The following is an 11,609-nucleotide window of genomic DNA, read 5'->3' as shown; positions in this document are numbered from 1 at the left end:
TACGTTGTATGGAAGTTGGAAACGGGGGCCCGGAGCCACTCGAACGGGGCACCGATCGATTCGCCGGCTCGAACAGAGCACGTGTGCCAAATTTGAGACGTAAGGATTCATAAACGGCGATTTTGGCAAAGTACGGCGGCCATCTTGTTTTCGCGAAAATCCCCATTTTTCCACCACCCCTGGTAATCGCCACCAGTTCCGAGCATTTTTTGTTCAGACACCCCCCCTCCAGGTATCACCGTTTTTGCGCACCTCCAGGGGTCCACTCTCTTGTCCAGGGTGTTGGAGATGTCAATATTTTTCCGGAGGTCACTCGGCGCACCTCTACACGATCACGTCAAAATCCCCCCAACTTTCCGCGTAGTTTCCGAGAAAACCGATGTCAGTCAGTGAGTCAGTGAGTGGTAGTGTAGCTTTATATATATATGATACTTCAGAGTAATTTTTAAAGTAAGCCAGAAAGTGTCCCCTTTATGAATGTAATTTTTATATAAAATGTAATGTCGCTAAATGTTATGGTAATTAATTAATTAAATCTGTTTTAAAAAAACATTATTAGAAAAATAGTAGTGAAAAGTTTTTGATGTAATCTGTCAAGTGTCAACCGATGACCTCGTCGAAAAATTCTAGCTCAGTTGCAATTAAAAAAAAATATCTGTTTGACAAATTGACAAAAATTTTAATATTAAGTTTTTCCCGTAGGTTTATTTTATTTATAATTATTAGTTTCGATAAACATCGATTTTAATGATAAAATTAAATTCGCTTAAAATGTTTCTATGCAAAGTTTCAATAATTAGGTATTCGGTATTCAAACTTACAATAAATTAGTAAATGCATTCATCTTAATGTGACTTGATGTAACTTAAATGTCTTATATATAAGAGAAATGTGCATGTAAACAGGTTAAAAATATGTAGGTTATTTGTCTTGCCTCACTGATACATTTAAAATAATATGTGTATACGTAAACAATACTTAGGAAATAAGTGCTAAAATATGTCAATAATATTTGTGAGAAACTGCTTGGCTCGGAATTCCATGTAAAGTATTTATACTGATTTGATAAGAATTAAATAAATTAATAAATAAGTTTTTTTTATCCTGTGAGTTTTAATATACTGCTTATGAGATGAAACACCCAGCAATTTTGTAAGTAATAATTAGTATTATAAAATTTGAACCTGCATATATTATATATAATAAGAATATTATATTATAAGAAATTCATTTGAAAACATAATCAATGCTTAAAATTTTATTTTAAACTAGCGGTCCGCCCCGGCTTCGTCCGTGGTACATATTCACGTTTTCTCTACATAAGAACCATCCTCGAACTTCAAGGAATATTATAAAAAAAGAATTAACGAAATCGGTTAAGCCGTTCTCAAGTTATGCGCTTACCAACACATTTTGGGATTCATTTTTATATTATAGATTCCTATATCAAATAACACAATAATTAATTAGATGTTGAATCTAAGATTATATTCTTGTCAATAGATTTATTATCTAGGCATAAAAGTAAAAAGGGATATTGTTCTACGTTAGTAATATAATAATATGTGAATACAGGCGTTTAAGTCCAGCTTTAGATGTGATAAGATTTATGTTCATGGCGCGGGATTGGCCTCATGTAACTTAGCTTTAACATTGTACGAGAGGTGTGTTCTTGGTTAAAAATGTACATTATTTAGTGACCTCATGTACTTTAAAACATGTATCCCATGTGTATGTTTTAAAAAATATTTTATACGATACGCGCTGTTGAAAACATTCACAAAATAATATAATTTTCTGTATCATATTAAGTAATCTGTGGTTTGACATAGCCATTGATTTTTTAACGTATAGTCTAATTCAAAACGTTATTTAAAAGTCAATTTCAATAGCTGTGTCACAGTGACACTTGACATTACGAAATGTTATGAAACCGAATCTAACCTGAAAAATTGCCTTGAAATGATAAATATTTTGTAAATAAAGTCGAAAAATGAGTAGCAGATATTTAATTCGTTCCTTATTATGTACTTTACCTCGTAGATTTCCTGTAAAACACACTAGTATATCCAATAATCGTGTTATTGTAAACTTTATAAATGTTGATATTCGAGCGTATTCTAGTAAGAAATCGGATGATACTGAGAAGAAGCATTGTAATGTAGGTACGATAGGTCATGTGGATCATGGAAAGACTACGCTCACTGCTGCTATTACCAAAGTTCTGTCTAAAGAAGGCGGCGCTAAGTATGTCTCTTATGATGAAATAGATAAGGCTCCAGAGGAAAAGGCTAGAGGTAATCACTTATTTATTTAGGTACTTAATAATCGGTAGATGTAATATTTAGCATTTAATTGTACTTAATTTATGATTTCTGCCTTTTATATACTCTTGCACGATAGATTTAGTAGGTAGTCCCCTTATTTTAATATAAGAATATTAAGATTAGACATTTTAATATAAGATACTAGCTGCTCCGTGCGGTTTCACCCCCGTGGCTCCACTCCTGGTTGTAGCGTGATGATATATTGTAAGCTATATATATGCCTTCCTTGATAAATGAGCTATCTAACACCAAAATAATTTTTAAAATCGGACCAGCAGTTCCCGAGATTAGTGCGTTCAAACAAATAAACTCTCCAACTTTATAATATTAGTATAGATTAATAGTAGATATTTTATTATGGTTGAATTTTCAGGTATAACAATAAATGCAGCTCATGTGGGTTACAGTACAAAGTTCCGGCATTATGCACACACAGACTGTCCAGGGCATGCTGATTATATTCGTAACATGATATCAGGTACACAACATTCTTATTTATTTTAATGTTTGTTTCAATGAAAATTTCCTATGCTACCTTGTTTGTTTCAACATTTTAGTCTACATTCAAAATTTAAAATCATTTTCTATTTATGTTGATAATGTTTAGAAATAAGGAAACATACCACTTACCTTTGCGTCAATTCCAACATAAAAGAAAAAAGCTTATTTTGACTTATCTCCTCTCCTCTCCTCTCACCTCTATATGTGCATACATAAAGAATTTGACAAAAAAAATTAAATGAACAATCAGGTACTAAAAAACTATTACAGGCACATCTCAAATGGATGCAGCCATTCTAGTGGTGGCTGCAAATGATGGGCCAATGCCACAAACGAGAGAACATTTATTATTGGCGAAGCAAGTTGGAGTACAATATATATTAGTTTATATAAATAAAGTTGACTTGGTTGATGATGAGGTGAGTTTTAAGTCTTGTAGTACTTATACTAGCTCTCTGCCTACGGCTTTGTGTTCACTTAAAGTCAACAAATTATATATTTAAACCTTGAAAACCACACTAATAATAATTATTGGTGAAAACCGGCTGAAAATCGGTGCATTAGTTGCATGATTTTTTGCCACATATAGGCAGACACTAACTTGTTCAGTCTTCAGTTTTGCTCAAAGGATAGTTGCATTAATAATTACATGCTTATTTTCATCAAAATTGATGATTCAATGTTTTATATTATAAAAAATATCTACCCTCAAAAAACTCATTTATTTTATAATATTAGTAAGGTTTTTACAGCGGATTCTTTAATCCATGAATTCAATTACATTAGGATACTAAAATAAAATTAAAATGAATAAAATATAAATAAACATTTATTTAACTCCATACTTATGTTCATTATCAGGTTTTAGATTTAGTTGAATTAGAAATGAGAGACATGATATCCGACTTTGGTTATGACGGAGCAAATGTGCCCATAGTTAAAGGGTCTGCAGTAAAAGCACTTAATGAGGATCCGTCAGAAATTGGTAAGATGTTTTATATTCAATAGTATAAAATCAATGAATGAAAAATTATTTATGGTACACCATATAAGAAACAATTTTAAAACTTCACATAGTTCATTTTCTTATTATTTTATTTATAAGGGTCCCAATCTTAGGTCAATGCAGTAAATTTATATTGAATCTAAGTGTGAATACTTTTAAAAACTTGCAAAAAAACAAATATACATAAGAATTTTTAAAATCAATCGAGAAGATTTGAGTTTAATCTTAACAAAAAGATAAAAATCAATTTGTAATATCAGTACAGATTATCTATGTATACTTACGTAATTTTTTTCAAATTTCAGGTGTACCCTCTATAAAGAAACTATTAGACACCATAGACAACTATGTTCCGACCATAGTGCGAGATCTAGAGTCGCCATTTCTAATGCCCATAGACAATGCGTTCACAGTGCCTGGTAGAGGCACGGTTGTCGTAGGTACTATAAAAAGAGGTGTTATGAAGAAAAATGATAATGCAGAATTAATGGGTTTTGGGCTGAACGTCAAAACTACGCTGTCGGATTTGCAAATTTTTAGACAGTCTGTGCCTGAGGTAATTTTATATAGTTTATAACTTGTGTTTATAGCTTTTACATATGAAGTTTTTATCTTAAAAAGTACCTCCTCATACATCATATTTTACAACAAGTAATCATGTGAAAATTACACATGAAATATACATATAGATATACATTACACTAGTTACACTAGGTATAATACTGCTATAAGACATCTTTGTAACCTCCACGAACTGTAAAATAATAAAAAAATACATTATTTCAATCAGTAGAATTAAAAGAATATTCGTTCGTTCTTTTAAACAATATAGTTTAGTCATTTAATAAAATACATTTCTTAAATAGTTATCCATTTTTTTACTATAAATAATGTTTTATTTTTGTTTATTTTATAGGCATTAGCCGGTGACAACGTAGGTGCATTACTTCGCGGATTAAAACTCAAAGCGGTAGAAACCGGTATGCTATTATGTGCAGCCGGTAGTGTGTCCATGAGCAATCATTTTAAAGCAAAAGTTTATTTTTTGTCGAGAAGTGAGGGTGGGCGGAAAAAACCGATTTTCTCGAAATATTCCCAGCAAATGTTTAGTGGAACTTGGAATATCGCTTGCAGGATTGATTTGGGTGAGATGTTACTTAATACTTTTATTATAATAGCATTAAATAAAATTTAAAACTATGTTTTGTTCAACCATCTTAACCAACAAACAAACAAACTCTTCAGCTACCTATATAATATTACTAGTTTTTCGCCCGCAGCTTCGCCCGAAAGGAAAACCCGCATAATTCCCTTTCCCGTGGGATAAAACTATTCTATGTGTTAATCCAAGTTCATTTTAGCAGTTTTTGTTTGAAGGAGGTCCAAACAAACAAACATACAAACTCTTCAGCTTTATCAATCTTCATCTTCAATCTTAGACATTTTTAACCTACCTTTTTTTCCAGAGCCCACAATGGACATGTTAATGCCCGGTGACCACGCAGAGGTATACCTCACACTACTAGAAGGCATGGTCATGACCACGGGTCAACCGTTCACGATACGAGAGAATAACGTGACCGTGGCCACGGGCATTGTGACAGAAACATTAAGTAATGTGGATGTACCCAATGGCAAGTTGGGTAGGGTACAGCTGAAATTGGCTTCATGAAATTAAAGAAAAATAATCGAGAAATAACAAATAAACTTAAAAAAATTATTGAACCTGTTTTGAAAATTCAATGTAAGATAGGTACACTGAATTTTTATAATTTCTTGCTTGTTCCTCTAAATTTGCCGTTTGGATATATTGTGAACAAAACTTTATGAACGTGTCCAATGGGAAATGCGAGAATTCATTTTGAGTAAAATTAAACTAAAAAAGAAAAATATTTTGCGAATGAATAAATTGCATTTAGCCATCGATTTACCAAAAATAAAATGAGTGTATGGTAATATGGCTGTAACATAAAACATAATATAACAATAATATAATCATTAAAATTTACAACACACCATAAGTCATCTAAGTTAGATATTATTTGCAAGCTAGTGATATGTTTTTATTCAATGTATGCAAAAATGTTCAACATTGTAAATATAGCGTAGATAAAATAAATTATTATTAATAATTATAATATTTTGTTTCATTCATTCATTATTTCAACTTACCATTCCCTATTCTATTTTCCTCCTTAAGTATGCATATTATAATAATAATTAATCAATGGTATAGTGATTTTGTTTTTATTTCAATATCATCTTTATTCTTTAGCCTTGATATCACTACATCATATATTTTAATAAGATATTCTGCCGCGTCTGTCTGTATTTTTGCGATATAAAGTCAAAAACTACTGCACTAATTTTCATTCTATATTCACGCGCCTTTCGCCTGCAGCTTCGCCCGCTGTAAACACAGTATCGTATCTAATGACGATTCTAGAAGTCGCCGTCTTGTGCGTTGGTTTTTAGTCTACTTATATGGTTTATCGATTTCTTGCTCGGCCCTCGCCATCCTACTTTCATACTTAAAAATGTAGAAAGAATGGATAATTGGTATCAAAAACACTGTCCCCAAAACCCACACGTTTTACCTGTGTGTAGCTAAACAGTACACGCAGGTAAACTATGCCTTATAATTACAAGTTTAGGATGAAAACTAACTTAAATAATGAATCCAGCATTTTAATATGTACCCGAACGCACGATTTTACGGTTTATTTTAGTATAACATCCCTAGGTACATGTTTTGTTTCTTTTTGCTCAGAAAATTCAAATACGAAAAAAAAATCGGCTTTTCTACAACAGAGAGCGGTAATTTTCGATGGATATAACTTTCAGCCTCAACACATAGTAATAAGGTTGATATTTGTGCCACTCTGGATTAACCTAATGCAATGCCTTTACTTTAATTCTATAATTTTAAGGAAAATCGACATTTTTTCTAAAAAAAATACTGTCCGATGAAAATGTTATTCCTTTATTAGTATAATTACACCTTGTGGAAGAATTTACACTATGGGAAATGCTGCAACACACCATGTTTACAGTTTACACACGCAGGTCTCGCACCTGAACAGCGACGAACGCACTGGTGACCCTTAGGTCACCTGAGCGGCGACAATGTCACGCGTGCTTACGACTTAGTCTTGTTATTTTGAGTTCTTTGTTCACCTTTCTTTATTCTTCTTCGTATGAATAAAATTATTCGTCCAATTAATACTGCTGACTACATTTTAACATACCTACCACCTACCTACTGTTTCTCTGAATATGAAACTAGTGTCTGAGAATATATTTTTTTGGATTTTTCTTAGGAACTACCTTCATACGAGTCATAAGTTTAGGAATCGAACCTAGACGTTTTGAACAATAAAATTTGCATCCTGTATTGATTTTGTAGATTTTAAGAAATGAACGTTGACTTATAGAAAATACTTAAATAATTGCTTTTGTTTCGACTTTCGATCTTAAAAATTAAAATATACCTTACTCACCTCGTCTCAATATATGGTGATAGTGTTTATGTATTATGTAGTGTATAGTAACTATGATATTATGATATAGGATAGGTATAACCCAGGAAATAAGTTTTACCAAGGCAAGGGTCAAAATAAAACACAGAAAATTTCATCATTATATATTTTTGTCAGAAGGTAATTAATATCGTGCCAAAACAGTAACAAATTATTAGTAAGAAAAACCATGACTGCAACTAGCATTAACTACTGAATATTGAGATAAACAATACCCTATTACTGCAGGACTGTTACATCAACTCACATTTCAACAACATGGCGTAACACTAATTATTCGTGACGTCATAACTAACACCGATACGCCTAATTGTAACTACGGGGTGAGGGTAGTTCCACATTTATACTATTATCAATGTGCTCTTTATTTTTATGTATAGATATGTTTTTTGTGCAGGGTTTTGTTATAAGAATAGTTTTTTTTTCGTCTATAAATACTTAATGGTAGTGTTAGAGTTATTGAGAATGGAGGGTACTTTTGAAAGTCGACTTCAACTTCCAATATTCTTACAGAATCAAAGAGTATATAAATAAAATATGTAGACATTTTTCTTTCAGTTTACGAGAAACAACGAGTACGTATTTCAGATTCGTATTTTTTTCAACTACCCTCCATTCACATAACTCTAAAACCAGTAAATAAATAATATTCGCTAAATACTAATAAATTGGCAGGCAGGAGTATAATATAACAACAAATAAAATTTCAAACTTCTACGTAACGCGAGCTAAATATCTATGACGTACTAACAAAAATATCAAGTGATTTATTTTACTATAAAATTATGATACTTTTATAATATGGGATATTATAAGAATTAACTAAGCATTGTAACGCTATCGTTGTGTTTAAACTATAGGCAATTAATATCCTTATAAGGAATTTTGGAAACTTTCTAACAAATAAACTAAAACTATATAGGTATGTATTTATGTCTATTTAGGATTTCATAGCATCAATCACATTTATTGTACAAAAATGAGTATTTCACCAACTTTGGTCGGCAATATCTTTAGTGAAAACTAGAGCAAACTAATTCTAACTTGTGTTAATTATAAACTGTTTTCATAATAAATAATATCATACGAGTCTGATCATTTAAAAGTTGGGTAAAAAATCTATTTCATCTAAAAATAGTATCCAATTCCCTTCATAGGCGAATCTACACACATATATCAAAAACTACACACAAAAGCACATAAAAACGAGCACTGACCACGTTACTGAAAATCAGCGCTGTGCATAACAGCAAATACTGATAACCTATTCAGACCCTATTTATTAATTTTTGACATGTTTTAACCCGAAAAATGTCAGTTTTTGACTGCTTTTCAACTCTTAAACGTGAAAATAAATATATTTAGCACAAATAAAAAAAAAGTGAGAACTACCCTCACTAATACTGCGAATAGCAGAGCCTATCCTGAACATAGTCCCTTATATACCTGCACTATATCAGTCTGTTGCATTCGCCTACGCCGTACCTAAAATTACAAATGTATACACGAATCTAACATATAGAGACAGGTCAAAATATTTATATTATGTATTTATTACAATAAGGGCCGATTTTTCAATACCCAGATAAACAGCTAGATAGACTTTATTCTTCAGTTAACAAAATATTCAATTTTTCAATAGACGAATAGGACTTATCTATCGAATAACTACGTTATTTGACGAATAAATCTATCTGCCGCTCCAACGGCCAGATAGCGTGTTATTCGACGAATAGGCGTTTGATTTGACAACTGACGCGTCAAATTTGGGATATTTTCGTTTGTAATAACATAGAGGATAGAGTTATTAACAATTAAGCCTCTTTCTATATAATTATTATCAATTAAAATCATATTGAAAATGATGTTTTTGGTAGTATTGATGACCATGCCATTGAAAATTTGCCGAACGCTGGCTTTATGTCGTTTCCATCGTAAAATATATTTAAATTTAAAGAAAAATTTAATCAAAACTCTTTACTCGAATCAAAACAACAATCAACAATCATAGAACACAAGCAAACTTAAAATGCACTCCTGACGTGTGTCATAATGACGATTGTTGACTAATTGCAAGAGTTGACTCTATCCCGCTCTAACCTGACTTATTTAATATGTTTGTTTCACCACTCCGAGAGCAGAGCTGCCAATATGGAAATATTTGGTCAGATAGTTATTCATCAAATAAATCACGATTGAAAAATAGGCGAGCCGTTATGAGTTAGATAAACAATTGAATAAATCTATTCGAGGGGTAGTTATTAGACTGTTTATCTCGGGATTGAAAAATCGGCCCTAAGAATACATATATAAACTGAGGTAGAAGCGGCATACGCGTAAAAACACTAAAGTCAGCTTATTAGCCGGGTTGCGTTATGGTAACGTTGGTCTCTTTTTGGCTCATGGTTTAAATGTATTTTCTATCTTTGTCTCACTACGAAGTCCGTGCGTACGTTACTATGTTTGTTAAGAATGTTTATGATAACGCGGAACGGCTTTAACTGCTAATTTTTCGTAGTTATACCGTTTCTACGTCAGTTTATATATTTTTTCTAAGTTTACACATTCAAAATGCTTACTGCCAGCGAGTGAAGTGACAATTACCTTGGTCCATGCGACAGATACTTGGCATCTTACGAAATACTATCTTCCAAACGTATGAAGAATTTTTTTTTATTGTGCAAAGACGGCGTATCGTGTACTTCGAGATTTTAGGTAAAAAGAGCCTGTTTTTACAATTTTTTGAAGAAAACAGACGCTTTTTTGCTATTTTCTTATTTAATCAAACTATTAAATACAAAAATGAGAATTTATTTTTACTATTTCGTGGCTTTTAAAGATCACATTATAATTATCACGATATTGCCATCTAAACTAAAATACAAAACTATAGAACTTTTTTTCACTATTTGAAAAAAGAAATTTTTAATACATTTTAATACAATCAAAGTACACGATAGCAGTCACCAATCATCGATAGCGCACGCCTCGTTCCCGCTGAGTCGACAACAATCCCAAATTACAAACGTTTTTGTATTACAAAAATACAAAATGACTCAACGGTACAGCAATTTGGATGAAGATAATATGATTTGGTATTATATTATGTAGGATATAAGAAAAACAGTAAAGATCAACGGATGAAAAGGCATCAGATTTAACTTTATTTATGAAAATGAACTGAATAATTGGCAAGTTGATATGAGCATATCATTCGTTGACCTTTATTGTTAACGTATTTTTGTATAGAACTCTTGGCAAAATTCATTCTAATGAAAAATTCCGTTATACTTTACAAATTGAGAGCGACAAAATCTTCATCCATTACAATTTTTGCAATTTATTGCATTTTTTTACAATTTTTTGCAATTTATTGCAATCTTTTACAATTTTTTGCAATTTATTGCAATTTTTTACAATTTCTTGCAACTTTTGCAAAAACCGCACTAGACGCGCGCTATCAAACCCTAACAACAAATACGCGAATCCCGGAGGAATTATTATAAGCTCATAAAATTCGATATTCACCACAGACAGTATATTTTGTATCAATTTACTTCTAAAACACCTAAATTTCAAACATTTTACGGACAGATCCAAACGTTGAGACTAGCGACTTCACACATAACGTTAGAGAAGCGACAACAAGAGATAATGAAGAAAACGTTAATTAAATAATACGTTGAAGTTTGGAAACTGGCAGTGGCTGTGCCGGTAATTAGTTTGTCTGTTTATTGCACATTATTTGTATCGTGTGAATATACATTAAATATTAAAAAAATTAAGATATTTTAATCTATTAGTGGGAAGTGTGGAGGCTAGGAGCAAATAAGAGATTTTTTATATAAAATACAATAAATGAAACAGAAGCTTTATTTTTTTAAGATAAAAATTAAAAGTACGGTAACGAAGGGGTATCAAGTCAATCGAACTCAAGTTAGTGTAATTCCATGGTTATAATTCGACCTGTATAGTATACTAAATATAAATGTAAAAAGGTTTTTTAAAGTGAAACTTTTATTACATCGTATCAAACTTTTTGGTCTGTGTAGCGCATGTCGCGTGTATCGCGGCTGCCGAGTAGGTATACCTACTCGGCACGCGACATGCGCTACACAAAGCAGTGTTCGGAACCGTTCGAACAGTTTCACTTTTACCGTGGTTTCATAAAACCACACAACATTTTATTTTTTTGCAAAAACTTCAAAATTTGCATCTACTCTGAAAAAAAAGAAA

At 31.8% G+C, this 11,609-nt stretch overlaps 1 protein-coding gene across 1 annotated transcript; it reads left to right on the top strand.

The window, feature by feature from the left end:
• Positions 1-1,876: 1,876 nt before the first annotated feature.
• LOC123703061 (elongation factor Tu-like) lies at positions 1,877-5,972 on the top strand. The gene is made up of 7 exons (XM_045650937.1): positions 1,877-2,297; positions 2,701-2,805; positions 3,099-3,247; positions 3,690-3,813; positions 4,140-4,390; positions 4,751-4,979; positions 5,301-5,972. Exons 1-7 carry the CDS (start codon positions 1,994-1,996, stop codon positions 5,504-5,506), a joined length of 1,368 nt encoding a protein of 455 aa, XP_045506893.1. The 5' UTR covers positions 1,877-1,993; the 3' UTR covers positions 5,507-5,972.
• Positions 5,973-11,609: the final 5,637 nt, after the last annotated feature.

This window comes from Colias croceus, chromosome 25, assembly GCF_905220415.1.
Source record: "Colias croceus chromosome 25, ilColCroc2.1".
Classification (NCBI taxonomy): domain Eukaryota; kingdom Metazoa; phylum Arthropoda; class Insecta; order Lepidoptera; family Pieridae; genus Colias; species Colias croceus.
Note: the sequence above shows the minus strand (reverse complement) of the source record. Positions and strands in the feature narration are given on the sequence as shown.

Bases quoted from the DNA above. Each gene is read 5' to 3' on its own strand.
- LOC123703061 (XM_045650937.1), top strand. From the start codon at position 1,994: ATGAGTAGCAGATATTTAATTCGTTCCTTATTATGTACTTTACCTCGT. The intron at 3,248-3,689 runs GTGAGTTTTAAG...GTTCATTATCAG, and splicing joins TTGACTTGGTTGATGATGAG to GTTTTAGATTTAGTTGAATT. The intron at 3,814-4,139 runs GTAAGATGTTTT...TTCAAATTTCAG, and splicing joins TGAGGATCCGTCAGAAATTG to GTGTACCCTCTATAAAGAAA.